At 44.9% G+C, this 21,282-nt stretch overlaps 1 protein-coding gene across 1 annotated transcript in view; it reads right to left on the bottom strand.

Annotated features, from left to right (window-relative positions):
• MYOM3 (myomesin 3) overlaps nt 1–21,282 on the bottom strand; it is a 284,293-nt gene that overhangs the window by 119,028 nt on the left and 143,983 nt on the right. Inside the window, exon 13 of the mRNA XM_075336099.1 lies at nt 10,452–10,651. Coding sequence (XP_075192214.1) covers nt 10,452–10,651 — 200 coding nt within the window. The remainder of the gene's footprint in view (nt 1–10,451; nt 10,652–21,282) is intronic.

Here is a 21,282-nt window from a genome sequence, read left to right as displayed (position 1 = left end):
TATGTATTAGTCATGGAACACTTGTTGTCAGCCATCCGGGCTAACCCAGACATACGGGGAATTAGGATTGCCAATCGGGAGCATAAATGCGCTGCTTTCGCCGACGATCTTCTGGTATATTTAAGTAGCCCCACCACATCCCTCCCGTCCTTAATGTTGGAACTAAACCGGTTTAGTAAGTGGTCCAATTTTAAAATTAATTTTGATAAATCAGAGGCCCTAAATATCTCCTTGCCCCAATCGACTGTAAATGTTATAAAACCAAACTTCCCCTTTAGATGGCCACCCCATGGTAGCATCGGATACTTAGGCATCAAGATTCCATCTGACCTATCCAGACTCTTTCAATTAAACTACCAGAGTTTTCTGTCACGGCTCGAGGGGGATCTGACTCGGTGGCATGGGGGCACTCTTTCATGGTTTGGCAGGATCAGTGCACTCAGGATGACGGCCCTCCCGAGATTGCTATATTTGCTGCAGACGGCCCCGGTCTATGTACCGGCAACCTATTGGGCCAAGATGCAGCGCATGTTCGGTAGATTTGTCTGGTCTAGAAGACGCCCTCGTATTGGAAGTGGCGTCTTGACTAGGACCAAAGGTGCAGGAGGAACGGGGCTGCCCGATTGTAGGCGATACTACTTGGCGGCAGCTCATGCCAGGGTTTTGGATCTTCTACATAATTCTAGCTCTAAACTGTGGGTTAGCCTGGCACAAGAAATATGCCCCTTATCAATTCCGACCCTGCCGTGGACCTGGCCACTCCTCACCAAACATAAGATTGAGATGTCTTATAGCACCAAGCAGACTCTGAAAACGGTGCACTCTGGGCCGTCACGTAATCTCCTGATCCAACCTAGAGGGCCCCTTATGCCACTGACGGACAACCCGGAGTTTCTGCCGGGGGCATCATCCAACAATTTTCTAGGAAGCACGAAATTGAACCCCTTGAGGCTAAATCGAGTGATTCCGAGGGGGTCCATTATCCCACTTCAGGAGATAGTAGAGAGTTGTAATTTTAAACTACGTTTTCATTTTGAATATGCCCAACTCAAGCACTTCTTGACTTCCCAAGATACTATCATGACTCACCCCTCACCCCAAACCCCTTTTGAAAATCAATGCACTGGTTCCTCTAATACGCGCCATGCTATATCAAGGGTGTACAAGCTTCTGACGAGTACAGTAGAGGCGTCGCCTCCTCGCTTCTGTAAAGCTTGGGAGTTAGAGCTCAACCAACCGATTACTGGGAGCCAATGGGAACGTTGTTATCGCCTGACCCACAGGTCCGTGATTGCCACTAGGATGCAGGAAACTAGCTATAAAATACTTTCCAGGTGGTACAGGGTTCCGGCGTCTCTACACGCGTGGTGCCCCGAAATACCTGACTCTTGCTGGCGATGTGGAGCCTCGGGAGGCACCATGTCCCACATCTGGTGGCACTGCCCGAGCCTGTCAGTCTTTTGGAGCAAGGTACTGGCAGCCATACGGGGGGCCACAGGAATTGTGGTCCCCAGTCGCCCGGAGGCAGTTTTACTGTATATCTTTGACGTATCAGAAAAGGTTTTTAGGAAATCGATCCTAGGCCACCTTCTCCAGGCCGCCAAGACCGTGATTCCTCGGCGGTGGAAAGATCCTAACCCCCCGACGGTAGATGAGTGGATAACAGAGGTAAATGTTATTCACCGCATGGAAATGGTGATGGCCCAATCTCGAGGGCAGACGGTGGAAACGGCCTCCAAGTGGTTCCAATGGGACTCCTTCTTGTCTAGTAAAACACTTCTTGAACTACTTTAACCTCCGGACGGGGGGCATTCTGGCCTTTTCTTTTCCAGATAGTTCACACCGCACTTTTGACAAATTTTCAGCTCAACGGACATTGCATCAGTCCCGGTCGCCTCACTCTGCTTTCTATTCTCTCCCTTCTCTGCACTACCCCTATTTCTCTAGACTCTGTGACTTCCTCTTGTTTGAATATCTTCTCCTTGATTTATCGTTTTATTGTTTTGTTTTTTTTTTTAAGTGATTATCTATGTTCCATTTATACCATCCATAGAATGTTGCGAAGCCGGCGAAGGCTTGGTTTAGCATTAACTTCTGATCTGTTTCATTTGCAATAGTATGGATGTATGTTCTAATTTTGTATTTCCTGGAAAATTAATAAAATCTTAAATTGGAAAAAAAAAAAAAAAAAAAAGGTGGAGTGTGCAATGCAGGCAGACGTGCTGCAAATATCTTTACAATAGTGTGAATAGACAAAAGTCCAATAGCCACGTTTAGGATGCCACTAGGTACACTGACTGTTTGCTAGTATAATGGCTTAGTTATAATGAGTTGGAGTGTGCAATGCAGGCAGACGTGCTGCAAATATCTTTACAATAGTGTGAATAGACAAAAGTACAATAACCACGTTTAGGATGCCACTACGTACACTGACTGTTTGCTAGTATAATGGCTGAGTTAAAAAAAGGTGGAGTGTGCAATGCAGGCAGACGTGCTGCAAATATCTTTACAATAGTGTGAATAGACAAAAGTACAATAGCCACGTTTAGGATGCCACTAGGTACACTGAGTGTTTGCTAGTATAATGGCTTAGTTTAAAAAAGTTTGAGTGTGCAATGCAGGCAGACGTGCTGCAAATATGTTTACAATAGTGTGAATAGACAAAAGTCCAATAGCCACGTTTAGGATGCCACTAGGTACACTAAGTGTTTGCTAGTATAATGGCTTAGTTTAAAAAAGTTGGAGTGTGCAATGCAGGCAGACGTGCTCTGCAAATGTCTTTGCACTAGTGGGACTATAGCAAAGTCCAATAGCCACGTTTAGGATGCCACTAGGTACACTGAGTGTTTGCTAGTATAATGGCTTAGTTATAATGAGTTGGAGTGTGCAATGCAGGCAGACGTGCTGCAAATATGTTTACAATAGTGTGAATAGACAAAAGTCCAATAGCCACGTTTAGGATGCCACTAGGTACACTGACTGTTTGCTAGTATAATGGCTTAGTTATAATGAGTTGGAGTGTGCAATGCAGGCAGACGTGCTGCAAATATCTTTACAATAGTGTGAATAGACAAAAGTACAATAGCCACGTTTAGGATGCCACTAGGTACACTGAGTGTTTGCTAGTATAATGGCTTAGTTTAAAAAAGTTGGAGTGTGCAATGCAGGCAGACGTGCTGCAAATATGTTTACAATAGTGTGAATAGACAAAAGTACAATAGCCACGTTTAGGATGCCACTAGGTACACTGAGTGTTTGCTAGTATAATGGCTTAGTTTAAAAAAGTTTGAGTGTGCAATGCAGGCAGACGTGCTGCAAATATGTTTACAATAGTGTGAATAGACAAAAGTACAATAGCCACGTTTAGGATGCCACTAGGTACACTGAGTGTTTGCTAGTATAATGGCTTAGTTTAAAAAAGTTGGAGTGTGCAATGCAGGCAGACGTGCTCTGCAAATGTCTTTGCACTAGTGGGACTATAGCAAAGTCCAATAGCCACGTTTAGGATGCCACTAGGTACACTGAGTGTTTGCTAGTATAATGGCTGAGTTAAAAAAAGGTGGAGTGTGCAATGCAGGCAGACGTGCTGCAAATATCTTTACAATAGTGTGAATAGACAAAAGTCCAATAGCCACGTTTAGGATGCCACTAGGTACACTGACTGTTTGCTAGTATAATGGCTTAGTTATAATGAGTTGGAGTGTGCAATGCAGGCAGACGTGCTGCAAATATGTTTACAATAGTGTGAATAGACAAAAGTACAATAGCCACGTTTAGGATGCCACTAGGTACACTGACTGTTTGCTAGTATAATGGCTTAGTTTAAAAAAGTTTGAGTGTGCAATGCAGGCAGACGTGCTGCAAATATGTTTACAATAGTGTGAATAGACAAAAGTACAATAGCCACGTTTAGGATGCCACTAGGTACACTGAGTGTTTGCTAGTATAATGGCTTAGTTTAAAAAGAGTTTGAGTGTGCAATGCAGGCAGACGTGCTGCAAATATGTTTACAATAGTGTGAATAGACAAAAGTACAATAGCCACGTTTAGGATGCCACTAGGTACACTGAGTGTTTGCTAGTATAATGGCTTAGTTTAAAAAAGTTGGAGTGTGCAATGCAGGCAGACATGCTCTGCAAATGTCTTTGCACTAGTGGGACTATAGCAAAGTCCAATAGCCACGTTTAGGATGCCACTAGGTACACTGAGTGTTTGCTAGTATAATGGCTGAGTTAAAAAAAGGTGGAGTGTGCAATGCAGGCAGACGTGCTGCAAATATGTTTACAATAGTGTGAATAGACAAAAGTCCAATAGCCACGTTTAGGATGCCACTAGGTACACTGACTGTTTGCTAGTATAATGGCTTAGTTATAATGAGTTGGAGTGTGCAATGCAGGCAGACGTGCTGCAAATATCTTTACAATAGTGTGAATAGACAAAAGTACAATAGCCACGTTTAGGATGCCACTAGGTACACTGAGTGTTTGCTAGTATAATGGCTTAGTTTAAAAAAGTTTGAGTGTGCAATGCAGGCAGACGTGCTGCAAATATGTTTACAATAGTGTGAATAGACAAAAGTCCAATAGCCACGTTTAGGATGCCACTAGGTACACTGACTGTTTGCTAGTATAATGGCTTAGTTTAAAAAAGTTTGAGTGTGCAATGCAGGCAGACGTGCTGCAAATATGTTTACAATAGTGTGAATAGACAAAAGTACAATAGCCACGTTTAGGATGCCACTAGGTACACTGAGTGTTTGCTAGTATAATGGCTGAGTTAAAAAAAGGTGGAGTGTGCAATGCAGGCAGACGTGCTGCAAATATGTTTACAATAGTGTGAATAGACAAAAGTCCAATAGCCACGTTTAGGATGCCACTAGGTACACTGAGTGTTTGCTAGTATAATGGCTTAGTTAAAAAGAGTTGGAGTCTGCAATGCAGGCAGACGTGCTCTGCAAATGTCTTTGCACTAGTGTGACTATAGCAAAGTCCAATAGCCACAGATAGGATGCCACTAGGTACACTGAGTGTTTGCTAGTATAATGGCTTAGTTATCATGAGTTGGAGTGTGCAATGCAGGCAGACGCGCTCTGCAAATGTCTTTGCACTAGTGGGACTATAGCAAAGTCCAATAGCCACGTTTAGGATGCCACTAGGTACACTGAGTGTTTGCTAGTATAATGGCTTAGTTATCATGAGTTGGAGTGTGCAATGCAGGTAGAGGTGCTGCAAATGTCTTTGCACTAGTGTGACTATAGCAAAGTCCAATAGCCACGTATAGGATGCCACTAGGTACACTGAGTGTTTGCTAGTATAATGGCTTAGTTATAATGAGTTTGAGTGTGCAATGCAGGCAGACGTGCTGCAAATATGTTTACAATAGTGTGAATAGACAAAAGTACAATAGCCACGTTTAGGATGCCACTAGGTACACTGAGTGTTTGCTAGTATAATGGCTTAGTTTAAAAAGAGTTTGAGTGTGCAATGCAGGCAGACGTGCTGCAAATATGTTTACAATAGTGTGAATAGACAAAAGTACAATAGCCACGTTTAGGATGCCACTAGGTACACTGAGTGTTTGCTAGTATAATGGCTTAGTTTAAAAAAGTTGGAGTGTGCAATGCAGGCAGACATGCTCTGCAAATGTCTTTGCACTAGTGGGACTATAGCAAAGTCCAATAGCCACGTTTAGGATGCCACTAGGTACACTGAGTGTTTGCTAGTATAATGGCTGAGTTAAAAAAAGGTGGAGTGTGCAATGCAGGCAGACGTGCTGCAAATATGTTTACAATAGTGTGAATAGACAAACGTCCAATAGCCACGTTTAGGATGCCACTAGGTACACTGACTGTTTGCTAGTATAATGGCTTAGTTATAATGAGTTGGAGTGTGCAATGCAGGCAGACGTGCTGCAAATATCTTTACAATAGTGTGAATAGACAAAAGTACAATAGCCACGTTTAGGATGCCACTAGGTACACTGAGTGTTTGCTAGTATAATGGCTTAGTTTAAAAAAGTTTGAGTGTGCAATGCAGGCAGACGTGCTGCAAATATGTTTACAATAGTGTGAATAGACAAAAGTCCAATAGCCACGTTTAGGATGCCACTAGGTACACTGACTGTTTGCTAGTATAATGGCTTAGTTTAAAAAAGTTTGAGTGTGCAATGCAGGCAGACGTGCTGCAAATATGTTTACAATAGTGTGAATAGACAAAAGTACAATAGCCACGTTTAGGATGCCACTAGGTACACTGAGTGTTTGCTAGTATAATGGCTGAGTTAAAAAAAGGTGGAGTGTGCAATGCAGGCAGACGTGCTGCAAATATGTTTACAATAGTGTGAATAGACAAAAGTCCAATAGCCACGTTTAGGATGCCACTAGGTACACTGAGTGTTTGCTAGTATAATGGCTTAGTTAAAAAGAGTTGGAGTCTGCAATGCAGGCAGACGTGCTCTGCAAATGTCTTTGCACTAGTGTGACTATAGCAAAGTCCAATAGCCACGTATAGGATGCCACTAGGTACACTGAGTGTTTGCTAGTATAATGGCTTAGTTATCATGAGTTGGAGTGTGCAACGCAGGCAGACGCGCTCTGCAAATGTCTTTGCACTAGTGGGACTATAGCAAAGTCCAATAGCCACGTTTAGGATGCCACTAGGTACACTGAGTGTTTGCTAGTATAATGGCTTAGTTATCATGAGTTGGAGTGTGCAGAGGACAGGAGGGTACAGTGCCAGGATTTTGGGGCTCTGGGTAGAGGAATGGAAGCCTGCCTTTCTATTCCCTCCTAATAGGGAAATGCAGGGAGGAAATCCCTGACCTTGGCTACACAGACGCTGGCGCTGTTTTCAGGACCTGTCACCTTAACTCTGACCCTGCCGGTTTGAGCCCTTAAAAGGACTGCTAGAAAGTGCTCTCCCTAAGCTGTCCAGCGCTGTGTATGGAGCGCATACAGCTGTATCGGCGATAGGACTCAAGACGGAGCTGCGACAGTGATGTCTGACACCAAAGACGCAGAAGAGATAATGGCGTCCTGGAGGAAAATGTCCGTTTTTATAATGCAGGGACATGTGACATGGACATTCTATCACACATGCCGTTGCTTCTCTGGCTAAAAGTCCACTTAGCTGTGTGTGTGTCTGGGATTGGCTGACATGCTGGCCCGCCCCACAAGACGCGCGCGCTTAGGGAAGGAAGACAAGAAAAAAAAAAAAAAAATGGCGATCGCCATTATACAAACAGCAGTGATCTGAAGGCGCTGTTCCCGCACACTATACACTGAAATGTCATAATAGTGTGATTCACAGAGTGACTTACACTATTACAGCAGAAACCAAGCTAGGATTTAGCTGTTTTTTTGCTGCTAGAACCGTTCTCGAACGTTTCTAGAACTATCGAGCTTTTGCAAAAAAGCTCGAGTTCTAGTTCGATCTAGAACATGCCCCAAAATCACTCGAGCCTAGAACTGGAGAACCACGAACCACGAACCGCGCTCAACTCTACTTATCTTCACTTCTGTTGTCTTTCCAGTCATTGTCCACAAGAAGAATGACACTGTCTAGAATGCAGTGTCTTGTGATCATGTATACATACCCTAAAGCTGGGTTCACACATAGCGACAGCGACGTCGCTGTTATGTCACCTTTTTCTGTGACGTAGCAGCGACCTTGTAAGTCGCTGTTATGATCGCTGCTTAGCTGTCAAACACAGCAGAAGCAGCAGCGATCATAACGACACGCGTCGCTGTGCTACATGTGCAGAGAGCCGCGCACACTGCTTAGCGCTGGCTCCCAGCATTCCTAGCTACAGTACACATCGGGATAATTACCCGATGTGTACTGCAGCTACATGTGCAGAGAGCAGGGAGCCGGCACTGGCAGCGAGAGCGGCGGACGCTGGTAATGAAGGTAAATATCGGTTAACCAGGGAAAGGTCTTCCCTTGGTTACCCGATGTTTACCCTGGTTACAACTTATCGCAGCTGCCAGATGCCGGCTCCTGCTCCCTGCTCGCTTCATTTCGTCGCTCTCTCGCTGTCACACACAGCGATGTGTGCGTCACAGCGGGAGAGCGACGACCAAAAAATTAAGCTGGACATTCAGCAACGACCGGCGAACTTACAGCAGGGGCCAGGTCGTTGCTGGATGTCACACACAGCGACAGCGACGGGCCATCGCTGCAACATCACAGAAAATGGTGACGTAGCAGCGACGTCGTTGTCATCGTCGCTGTGTTTAGGAAGAGATTGATTGTAGTTATTTAATCCAAAGGGTGTGCAGCCAATATTAAGATGAAGGTGCCAACAATTTTGTCCTGCCCATTATTGGGGTTTTGTATGAAAGTATATCAAAATTTTCCTTTTATTTCCTTACACATAAAGGAAATAAATATGTGAATAACAAAATATGTATAAGTTTCTTGAACAAATTCAAGGGTGCCATGACCTTCAAGCATGACTGTATTTCACATTTCTTTAATATACATGCACTTTTAATACATATTACACAAAACAAGAGCAACCCATTGAGCTTGTCTTATTTATGCTTTTCTGTTTCACACGTGTTGGCTAAACTGACAATCTGAAGTACGGAATCAAATCCTGTATTCTGTAATATATACAAGGTGGTAAAATAACCAAAGGTCTTTGGAGCAGTGTACAGACTGACCCAGTGGACAGAGTTGGTTGAAAATTGCTATGTATGCAATTCAAGGCATGGGGAAACGGAAGGCGTCTTAAATTTTTTTTTGTATCAAAACTTCACTGAGACAGATGATGACACGTTTCGAGGCAGCAGAGTTACTGAGTGTTCTGCCAGGGTGCGGGCAACGACCGGTAAGCATAGAGGTTGTGGAGGACATTGCCATTGCCGTCGTGGAACAGGACATGAACAACCCTGCCGGAAACAGCAGTGCACGAAGTTCTCCACGCCCTGGCTGAACACTCAGTAACCCTATTGCCTCAAATGTATCATCATCAATTCTTAAAGATGCCTTTCTGTTTCCTCATGCCTTGAATAGCATTCACACCACTTTTCAGGCAATTCTGTCCACTGGGTCAGTCTGCACACGGCTCAAAACCTCTTAGGTTATTTTATGGCCACATTGTATATCTACTATATAAAGCTGAATGTGTGTATGTGTGTGTGTGTGTGTGTGTGTGTGTGTGTGTGTGTGTATGTCCGGGATTGGCATCTGCACCGTCGCAGCTACAGCCACAAAATTTTGCACACTCACACTTCTCGACCCCGAGAGCGTCATAGGCTATGTTTTGAGGGGAAATTTTAACCCCACTCTTTAGAGTTATTCACCAAAAAACCTGCCTGCATTAAAACGAATGGAGCTGGGAGCCACAGTGCAGCCAGAACTTCAGAAGAATGCGCAGCCACGCCCTTATATGGAATGTTGGCGTGTCACAATGCAGCCAGGGAAAGAGACAGACACAGACAGGGAAAGAGGCAGACACAGACAGGGTAAGAAACAGACATAGACAGGGTAAGAGACAGACACAAAGAGACAGACACAGACAAAGAGACAGACTGACAGGGAAAGAGACAGACAGGGAAAAAGAGGGAAAGAGAGAGACAGGTTAAGAGACAGACACAGACAAAGGGAAACAGACAGACAGGGAAAGAGAGGGAAAGAGACAGACAGGGTAAGAGACAGACAAAGACAGGTAAAGAGACAGACAAAGAGAGAGACACAGGGAAAGAGGGAAAGAGACAGACAGGGAAAGAGAGGGAAAGAGAGGGAAAGAGACAGACAGGGAAAGAGACAGAGATAGATAGACAGACAGGGAAAGAGATAGATAGACAGACAGGGAAAGAGACAGACAGACAAAGAGATAGAGAGAGAGACAGAGAGATATATACAGAGGGGGAGACAGACAGAGAATGGGAGAGAAACAGAGAGACAGTTACTATCCCGCGCGTTAATACATTCTATTTATACATTCTATCCTGGGAATGTTAATACATTCTATTTTGTTAATAATAATTATTAACCCGGGCGAAGCCGGGTAGTACAGCTAGTATATTTATATTTATGCAGGGACGTCCAGAAAAGGCCTCTTGTGCAAGAACAATATATGCGCCTTTGCAGTCCAATAGCTCATCATAATGCACAATAAAGCACAATTCCACCTGTTCTGGAGGTAGAAATGGTCCCCTTCATTCTTGGGCACCCATGTGGCTGCACAGGTTGCTCCAATAATATGTCCGCCTTTGAATTTTTGCTATGTATTTTCAGCAATTTAATTCATATAATCATTCCCATAATTAATGATAATTAATGATGATAATAATCCCATAATTTCCAATGGATTAATTTTTTTAGGCATCTGCTTGGCAAGTGTGTTCCTTAGTTATCTTGCTGTGAAAACATGTTAAGGGAGGTGCATACAAATCTAAATGATTATTTCAAATTATCATCATGTAAAAAATGTCTTCTACAAACCTGTGGATTTTTTCTCTAGAGCTGGATCTCTCATAGTCACAGGTTCACTTGGCTTTGAAGGATGACTCATTCCAGCTTGATTGAGGGCTTTAACGCGGAATTGATATGTGTTTCCTTCAGTAAGTCCACTTACAGGAAACTTGCAGATTTTTGCTGGAATTTGATTGCACTCTATCCACTCGTTTGTTGAAACGTCAAGTCTTAATAGAGATATAACATAACATTATATTACATTAGGAAACATATTGCTGATGCCAAAATTAAATTAGTATATTTTTTCTGCATATTTAATGCATATTAAGTTGGTGGAGACATGTAACAAATTATTATTATTTATTGATTTATCAATCAATCAACCAACATTTTTTTTTTTAGGAGATTTATTGAGGCCTGCAACCTTTATAATAAATGATAGGGAGGCTAGGGTCATTTTACTTGCCAATTTGTGAGGTTGTTTTTAGCACCCTATACTTTTGCAATTGTCAGCAGTAAAAATATAAAATCGTGATTGCGCTTACAACCAGCAGGAATAGAGTTGAGAAAAAGGATTCACAGAATGCTGGTCCAGTTGCCAGGTTGGTAGTTGGCTGCCAGACCAGAGCCCTGGAAACCTCGTGTTATCTGCCAGCAGACTGGCCTGGTGTAATGTGTACTTCATACAACAATGCAATGATATCACAAGGCCTACAAATCAGAAGAGCTGTCAAGGATGAAGGCAGGTAGCAGGTGATTTGCAGGACTACAGACATGGCCAAAATAACATGGTCTAGTAAATCTTTTGCTCAACTCTAATTAAGCAAATTAGGGCAAAGGGTAAGTAAAATCAGTATTATTAGTGTAAATGTTGACAAGGTATATTTGCAGTCATTATATCTTGTCTTATTCCTTAAAGAGGACCTTTCCGCAAATTCCTCATGTTGATCTAAACACACGATGTAATAGTCAATGCAGAGTGGCCACTACTAGAGTTGAGCGCGGTTCGCGGTTCAAGGTTCTCCAGTTCGCGGCTCGAGTGATTTTGGGGGCTGTTCTAGATCGAACTAGAACTCGAGCTTTTTGCTAAAGCTCGATAGTTCGAGATACGTTCGAGAACGGTTCTAGCAGCAAAAAGACAAGCTAATTACTAGCTGGCTTTCTGCTGTAATAGTGTAAGTCACTCTGTGACTCACACTATTATGAAATTTCAGCGTATAGTGTGCGGAAACAGCGCATTCAGATCACTGCTGTTTGGATAATGGCGATCGCCATTTTTTTTTTTTTCCTTGTCTTCCTTCCCTAAGCGTGCGCGTGTAGTGGGGCGGGCCAGCATGTCAGCCAATCCCAGACACACACACAGCTAAGTGGACTTTTAGCCAGAGAAGCAATGGCATGTGTGATAGGATGTGCATGTCACATGTCCCTGCATTATAAAAACGGGTATCTGCCCGTCCGGACGCCATTATCTCTTCTGCGTCCGGGTGTCAGTCACAGCTGACGTAGCTCCTGTCTCCGATACTGCTGTGTACGCTCTATACACAGCGCTATATAGAATAGGGATAGAAGTTTCTATTAGTCCTTGTAAGGGCTAATACCGGCAGGGTCAGAGCCATAGGTGACAGTCAGGTCCGTGAAAACAGATTTTAACAGCTACACAAGATGACAGCGTCTGTTTAGCTAAGGTCAGGGATTTCCTCGCTGCATTTCCCCATTAGGAGGGATAGAAAGGGAGGCTTCCTTTCCTCTACCCAGACCCACAACACTGCCACTGTACCCTCTTGCCCTTTGCACACTCAAACTCATTGTTACTAAGCCATTATACTAACAAACTATGCTGCCAGTTTAAGGGCCGTAGTTGCATTGTCAGGGATAGTTATTGTTGTTTATTCTGCTGTTAATAAAGATAGACCACCGCTGCAATCTACACCACCTCTCAATTTTTACTACCACATTTTAAGTGCACAATCTTGTTGCAATCAAAATGAGTGGCAAAATGACAGATGCTGGTGGAAAGGGGAAGAGGCGTGTTGGAAAAGGAAAAAAAGGGTTTGTCCGTGGGGAAGGTGGCAAAGCTCCATTAACATCTGCTGAAGATAGACCATCTTCCAGCAAAAGTAAGATGTCTACTACTTACCGTGGACAATCCGATGTGCTCCCTTTTTTACGGACACGAACAACTGGAACAAAGGTAGAGAATGGCCAAAAAAGGAAAATGCTTGAATGGATCTCAAGTGGTCCAACAAGTGCCCTATCCTCCACCTCAACTACCGCATCCAAAAAAAACCAGTCCTCTGAGTTGTCATCCCAATCACACTTGCTTTCTCCCAGCTCTGAAGTCTCCATCCGCCCTGCACAGTATGGTGGAACTGAGATGGCTGAGTCTGCAGAGCTGTTCAGTCACACTATAGCCTGGGAATCATAGGTCTGCTCCCAAGCTACAGTGAGTACAGACCAGGAAATGGTCTGCAGTGATGCCCAGAACCTTTGTGACTCAGATTCAGGCCGTGATGACCAAGTTTCTGAGCATAATGTTGACCCTTATTCACAAACTGAAACACCTGTTGGAATAGACAATGAGGAACATACTGATGACGATGAGACGCAGATACCAGATTGGGATGACAACTTAAATATTCGGTCAGGGCAAGAAGAGGCTCGGTCTGAGGGTGAGGGGAGTGCAAACACAACAATTGATGAGGAAGTTCTAGATCCCACCTACTGTCAACCCACAGTCAGGCCCTCGAGGAGGTCAACAGAGACGGTGGAGGAGGATGCAACTGACGACGAAGTTACCTTGCGCCTTCCTGGACAGAGTCGGAGTACTGGTAGCACGTCTACAACTGCATCCTCAGCCACCACTGTGCCTCTGAGCACTAGTCGGCGTGGATCAGCAGGTCGCATGCCCTCTAAGCCTTGCCTAGCCTGGTCCTTTTTTGACATAGCAAAAGATCGCCCAAATTATGTGATCTGTAAAATTTGTCGTGATTCTGTTAGTAGAGGGCAAAACCTCAGCAGTTTGACAACTTCTTCCATGAATCGTCACATGAATAAATATCATATGTCCCGGTGGGAAGCTCACCGTGCTGCAATGCGGCCTAGCGGAGCGAACCATCCACCGCCTGCCCCTTCCAGTGCATCCGCGCGCTCTTCATCTTCTAGGACTGTGGGGACAGCTGTCACACCTGGTTTTCCACGCACAACTTCCACCACTGTAACCGCAACAGGCAGTTTGCTTGGTAGGTCGTCAGTTGGTTTGGAAGGGGAAACAAGTGCGTGTGTACAGCTCTCTCAGACATCGATAGCACCAACGTTGGATGAAGGCAACATCATGTCTATGCCTGCACTTTCCTCACAAACCTGCATTTTTCCAGGGACACCCTACTCAACACCATCTACACACAGCAGCCAGATCTCTGTCCCTCAGATGTGGACAAATAAAAGGCCATTTCCTGCGACCCATGACAAAGCTAAGAGGTTGACTTTATCCCTCTGTAAGCTCTTGGCTACCGAAATGCTGCCTTTCCGCCTGGTGGACACACAGGATTTTAGAGACCTTATGTCTGTCGCTGTGCCCCAGTACCAGATGCCCAGTCGCCACTACTTCTCTAAGAAAGGTATGCCCGCGCTACACCAGCATGTCGCACACAACATCACCGCTTCCTTGAGAAACTCTGTGTGTGAACGGGTGCATTTCACCACCGATACTTGGACCAGTAAGCATGGACAGGGACGTTACATGTCGCTGATTGGGCACTGGGTAACTATGGTGATAGATGGTGAAGGGTCTGCTGCACAAGTCTTGCCGTCCCCACGACTTGTGTGTCAATCCTCTGTCTGTCCAAGTTCCGTCACTGCTTCTGCCTCCTCCACCTCATCTGGGTCCTCCACCTCCGCCCCAAGCCTGCCTGGTCAGGCCACCAGCGTGCTCACTGCGCAGAAGGAATCATGCACCCCTCATTACTATGCTGGCAGCAGAGCGCAACGGCATCAGGCGGTCTTTAGCTTGACATGTCTTGGAAATAGGAGTCACACAGCGGATGAGTTGTCGGCAGCTCTGGAGACTGAGTTTAATAAATGGTTGTCTCCACTCAACCTGCAGCCTGGTAAGGCCGTGTGCGACAATGCTGCAAACCTGGGTGCGGCCCTTCACCTGGGCAAGGTGACACACGTGCCTTGTATGGCTCACGTGTTGAACCTTGTTGTCCAGCAATTTTTAACACACTATCCCGGCCTAGATGGTCTTCTGAACAGGGCACGAAAACTGTCTGCTCACTTCCGCCGTTCAACCACCGCTGCTGAGCGACTTGCATTGCTCCAGACGTCTTTCGGCCTGCCGGTTCATCACATGAAATGCGATGTGGCGACACGCTGGAATTCGACTCTCCACATGTTACAGCGACTGTGGCAGCACCGCCGAGCCCTGGTGCAATACGTCATGACGTATAGCCTGGGCCAACGAGATGCAGAGGTGGGGCAGATCACCCTGATGGAGTGGTCTAAGATCAAGCACCTATGCACCCTTCTGCACAGTTTCGACATGGCGACGAATATGTTTAGCGCTGACAATGCCATTATCAGCATGACAATTCCAGTCATTTACATGCTGGAGCACACGCTAAACACTATTCGGAGTCAGGGGTTGGGACAACAGGAAGGGGAGGAACTACAGGAGGATTCATATGCGCAAGACACAACAACATCACCAAAATCCAGACGTTCATCATCACCAACGCGGCAGGCATGGGACCATGGGGGACAGGGATCAACAAGGGCGCATGGTAGCAGGCGAAATGTTGAGGAAGGTGCAGGAGAACATGAAGAAATGGAGGACAAACTGTCCATGGACATGGAAGACTCAGCGGATGAGGGAGACCTTGGTCAAATTTCAGTTGAAAGAGGTTGGGGGGAGATGTCAGAGGAAGAAAGAACGGTTAGCACCTCTATGCCACAAACACGGCGTGGACTTGGTCCGCATGGCTGCGCAAGACACATGAGTGCCTTCTTGCTATACTACCTCCAACATGACCCTCGTATTGTCAAAATTAGAAGTGATGATGACTACTGGCTTGCCACACTATTAGATCCCGGGTACAAGTCCAAATTTTGTGACATAATTCCAGCCATAGAAAGGGACGCACGTATGCAGGAGTATCAGCAGAAGCTGTTACTCGATCTTAGCTTGGCTTTTCCACCAAACAACCATGCAGGTGCAGGGAGTGAATCTTCCAGTTGTAACTTGACAAACATGGGACGGTCTCGTCATCTTCAACAGTCTACCCGTACCAGTAGCACCGTATCTGGTGCTGGTAGCAGCAATTTTATTGAATCTTTTCATAATTTTTTTAAGACCCTGCTTTGCAAGGCCACCAGAGACAACAAGTCTGACACATAGTCAATGGCTGGAGAAGATGATACAGGAGTATCTCCAAATGAACATCGATGCCATTACTTTGCAAATGGAGCCTTGCTCATTTTGGGCTTCAAATCTTGAAAAATGGCCAGAGCTCTCCACTTACGCCTTGGAGATTTTGTCGTGTCCAGCTGCCAGCGTTGTCTCTGAACGTGTCTTCAGTGCTGCTGGTTGTGTGCTGACAGATAAGCGTACGCGTCTGTCCAGTGACAATGTGGACAGACTAACGTTCATCAAGATGAACAATTCATGGATCCGCAAGGACTTTACTACCCCTGTGTCATCCTGGGGAGAGTAAATGCTTGTGTATTTTTAATGTGCTTGATGCAAATCTAGCTGTGAAGTGTACAACTAGGGCACAAGTGCTGCCACTGATGGGGTGGGTGTGTGTGTGGCCCAATTTTTGGAAAAAAGGGAGACTCCGCTTGGAGTAACCCTTGCTTACATTGTTTTTAAAAATGATCCAAGATGCACAGAGCTGAGATCAGGAAAGACTTTGCTACCTACCCCGGTGTCATCCTGGGGACGGTTAAGTATGGCGTATTTTTGAATGTGCTTGATGCAAATCTAGCTGTGAAGTGTACAACTGGGGCACAAGTGCTGCCACTGAAGGGGTGGGTGTGTGTGTGGCCCAATTATTCGAAAAAAGGGAGACTCCGCTTGGAGTAACTCTTGCTTACATTGTTTTTAAAAATGATCCAAGATGCACAGAGCTGGGATCAGGAAAGACTTTGCTACCTACCCCGGTGTCATCCTGGGAACGGTTAAGTATGGCGTATTTTTGAATGTGCTTGATGCAAATCTAGCTGTGAAGTGTACAACTGGGGCACAAGTGCTGCCACTGAAGGGGTGGGTGTGTGTGTGGCCCAATTTTTGGAAAAAAGGGAGACTCCGCTTGGAGTAACCCTTGCTTACATGGTTTTTAAAAATGATCCAAGATGCAGAGAGCTAGGATCAGGAAAGACTTTGCTACCTACCCCGGTGTCATCCTGGGGATGGTTAAGTATGGCGTATTTTTGAATGTGCTTGATGCAAATCTAGCTGTGAAGTGTACAACTGGGGCACAAATGCTGCCACTGAAGGGGTGGGTGTGTGTGTGGCCCAATTTTTGGAAAAAAGGGAGACTCCGCTTGGAGTCACCTTGCGGTGTTTTACATGATTTTAGAAGGGCGTGCCATGCCTATATCTGTGTCTCCTTCTCTTTTTCCTTGTCCAGCTCTTTTGTTTTCGCATGAGTATATGTCCTTGTCACTTTCCCATGTGTTTGTGTTGTGTTGTGAGTTGTTTGTCACCTTTTGGACACCTTTGAGGGTGTTTTCTAGGTGTTTTTATGTGTTTGTGATTGCCTGCCATTGTTTCCTATGCGGTTCGAGTGGTTCGTCGAACGTTCGCTGAACCGAACGAGACCTCCGTTCAGCGCACCGAACTTGAACGAGACCTCCGTTCGGCGAACCGAACTCGAGCCGAACCGCGACCGGTTCGCTCATCTCTAGCCACTACATTATGTGACTCACCCCAGGGCTATGGGGTACTTGGTCCCGGGTGGTGTACTACTGGGATATGTCACTGGGTGGCCGTTGCCCAGTTCCATGACTCTAGGGGTCGCTTTAAAAGGGGTTATGTACAGGGGAATAGTTATGAAGTTTGTATCGTGACGCCACTTGCGGGTTGCGGTTATGGTGATGGAACCGCCACTGCACAACATCTCCCACCGCTGGGGCTGATGGTAATGGCAGCCTGGATGTTGGGCCCCCCGCTAGTACGACCGGGGCCCCAGGGGGTAGGTGATGGGGTTAGTGGGCCGTAGGCGCCGGAGCGCGGGACGGCATCACTGGTAAATAATGAGGTTGAGGCAAGAGCTCCAGTTCAGGTCTTTTACTCACTTGTTAGGAGATTGCCCGGGAGCACACTGGTTCACTGCTGGTAAGTCTTTAGTTATCCAGTGCAAGATCCAGGTGGTCACCGGTGTCAGTGTAAATGTCCTATTTGTCCTCGCTATCCAGCGAGCAGCAGAAGGAACCTGGGCTGAGCTCCTGCTCCCAAGCTCAACAACGGCAAGATAAGCTGTGTGTGTGTCCCATCAGCACTGGTGCTCTCCTGCACCCAGTCTGGTCACAGGGGACTTCCCTCCAGCAAAGCTCACTATGTATCATGGCTACCTCCTCTTATACCCCATGTGGCATCCGCCCCCCCCAGTGGTTGTTCTGGTAACCGGGAAGTCCAATACTATTGGATGGCTAACTCTCCCTGTCCACCCCAGTCCACTCCCCCCTGTGGTGAAGACACCTAACTGCATGTGAAATGTGTCTGGTGTGAGCACCAGCAAACCAAATGTCACTTACCCTAAATCAGTGTTTCTCAACTCCAGTCCTCAGACCCACCAACAGATCATGTTTTCAGGTTTTCCTCAATCAGGTTTTCAGGATTTCCTTAATGTTGCATAGGTTGGGGAATTATTTCCTGTCTAATATTGAGGGGAAACCTGAAAACATGATCTGTTGGTGGGTCCTGAGGACTGGAGTTGAGAATCCCTGCCCTAGATAGATACTGCTCCTTAACGCAGTTGCAGTACCCTGTAGCGACTAGAGCCTGATGGGTGCTACATATGCTTTTCTATTGTGGAGATATTAGCAATTAAGGTATTTGGCACCAAATCAGTTACCTCTTGTTTTTTTTTTCAAGTACAGGTGGGTGTTATCAGCTATATTTCAAGGGGACATGTACTTCTTCGCCTGTATGGTGCTGACAAATCATAAGCAAGCAGCAACACTCAGAGGAAAGAACATGTTCTCACAATAGCTTACAGCAGGTTTCTTAGTGTGGGAAATGTAATGATACAGCTCTGATTCCTGGTCTAACCTCCTGCATGAGTCAGTGTGGACAGAGGAGCAGCACAACTGAGTATTTGAGTTTCATTACAAACCCTTCTATCAGCTTTCCCCCTCTCCTAGCATTGGCACTTAGATACTGCCACTTCCCTCTACACTGTCTATATTACCGCTACACTGTCTATCATAGGTCTGTTGTGTTCAATTAACTTGTACTTTAGGTCAGAACATGGTGTCATTATATCTCACACATGTTCCGGACTACTTGTGGACTTCTATACAATCTAAGCACAATAGACATAAGTGTGCTTACCAACATGTCTAAACAGGCAGGGGGTTGTAATGGGGAGTGAGGGTTTGGGGGTGCAGTAAAGCAGAGCTGACACTGCTGCAACTAATAGATAGGTTTGCAATCTGACACAGCTAAACTCAGCTGCACTGCCGCCTTTGTTGCACTGACTTATGCAGGAAGTTAGATCAGGAGATCAGAGCTGTATTATTACATCACACACACTGAGAAATCTGCTGTAAGCTATGGTGGGGCGTGTTCTTCTTTACTTTGAGTGTTGCTGCCTACTTATGATTGGTCAGCATCATAGAGAGAGGAGTACTACACACCCCAGTATATATGATCTGATAATACCCACTTGGACCTAAAAAAAAGTTACTTAATTTGTGACAAATACTTTGATTGCTAATACCTCCAGCAACAAAAAGACAAAATAAAAATCAGTTTTATTATAGCTTGCTGCCACAATTACAGTGGTATGCAAATGTTTGGGCACCCCTGGTCAAAATGATTTCTATTGCAAACAGTTAAGCAATTTGCAATGATCTTTAAAAGCCATAAAACATTGTCTTTGTATTTTAGGCAAAAAAAATATTTTCCCCTTTTACATTTTTAAATTAACAACAAAAAGAAAATGGGCCTATGCAAAAGTTTGGGCACCCTGTATAATTAGTATCTAATAGCACCTCCTTTAGCACATATCAGCTTGTAAATGCTTTTTGTAACTATTCAAGAGTCTTTTAATTCTTGATAGATGAATTTTCATCCATTCTTCCTTGGAAAAGTCTTCCAGTTCTGGGAGATTTCTGGATCGTCTTGCATGCACTGCTCCTTTGAGGTCTATTTACAGAATTTCAATGATGTTCAAGTCAGCGGACTGTAATGGCTATTGCAAAGCCTTCAGTTTGCGCCTTTTGAGGTAGTCTATTGTGAATTTTGACGTGTTTAGGATCATTAGCCCCATATAAGTCAATGGGGACCAAACTTGTGTGCTGTGAAATGGTGGTAGTAAGGTCTATGGGACTGCAAAGGGAAGCAAAATGGGGATTAAAGCAGGACAGTTATACTTACCGAGTCTCAGCTCGGCTGTCACACTGCTTCTGGGTCTGATTATTAACCTGTATAAATATTCGGTGCAGCCCCCAGCTGTGTGCCTCATCTTGGCTGTGTATCAAAATGCAAGGGAACCCAAGCAGCTTTTGTTAATTATTTATTTAAATAATATAAAAAAGTCTTTTGGTCCTTCCCAAAAAAATTTGATACTCAGCCAAGATAAAGCTGACAGCTGGAGGTTGGTATTCCCAGGCTAGAAATTCCCATAGTTATTAGGCCCTCCCCAGCCTAACAATAGCAGCCTGCAGCCTCCCCAGAATTGCCTCATCCATTAGATGCACCAATTATGGCACTTACCGAGCTCATCCCAATTGCCCTAGAGTGGTGGCAATTTGGGTAATATAAGGGGTTAGTGACACCTGTGATTTGTAAAAAAAAAAAAAAAAAATCACACCTGTCATGAAGCTCTGGTCTATGAGACCTCACATTAGTAATTGTGTAAGTAAAAAGAAGTAAATACAAAACACAGAGAAAAATCCTTTATTTTAAAAAACACACCCTTTTTCTCTAGCCCCAAAACATCCCTACAGGTCTGACGTAATCCACACCATGACGTCCCACGATGATCACAGCTCTGCTAGATCCGGAGGTTGCAGTGCATGGTCACATTAGACAACGTGACTGATCACGGTGGCCGTGGGAAAACACTGACAGAGCCGCAACTGTGAGAGTATTTCTTTGAAAACCAGAAGTGTTAATAGTTTTATAAATCAACAAAATGCAAAGTGGTACCGATATTTAAAAAAGGTAAGAAGGTGGATCCAGGCAACTACTAACCGGTAAGTTTGACGTCAGAGATGTGCAAAGTTTTTTATGGTATTATAAGAGATAATTTGGCAAAATATTTTATAGGGAATGATATAATAATTGACAATCAACATGGATTCATGAAAGATAAGTTGTGTCTAACGAACATCCTGGGTGCAAATCTGGATGTTGGTCATGTAGATGATATGATTTATCTGGCCTTTTTTCTATTTTTTTTTTTATTTATGTGGCGCCCACTGAGTACTGCACCCATGCTGGTGCAGTACTTCCAGGTAATCCTAAAGGCTGGAATAGGGTGTGTACGCACAGACACATAACAACCAGGTCTCCCACACCTTGAGAGGAGGCCCTTCGGTAGACTCAAGAGGGGTCTTGCCTCCACATCTCATCAAGGGGTGTAGTGGGGGGGGCTGGTCACTAAAGTTGCAGAGGCAAAAAGGAAGGAGT

This window comes from Anomaloglossus baeobatrachus, chromosome 2, assembly GCF_048569485.1.
Source record: "Anomaloglossus baeobatrachus isolate aAnoBae1 chromosome 2, aAnoBae1.hap1, whole genome shotgun sequence".
NCBI classification, from domain to species: Eukaryota; Metazoa; Chordata; class Amphibia; order Anura; family Aromobatidae; genus Anomaloglossus; species Anomaloglossus baeobatrachus.
Note: the sequence above shows the minus strand (reverse complement) of the source record. Positions and strands in the feature narration are given on the sequence as shown.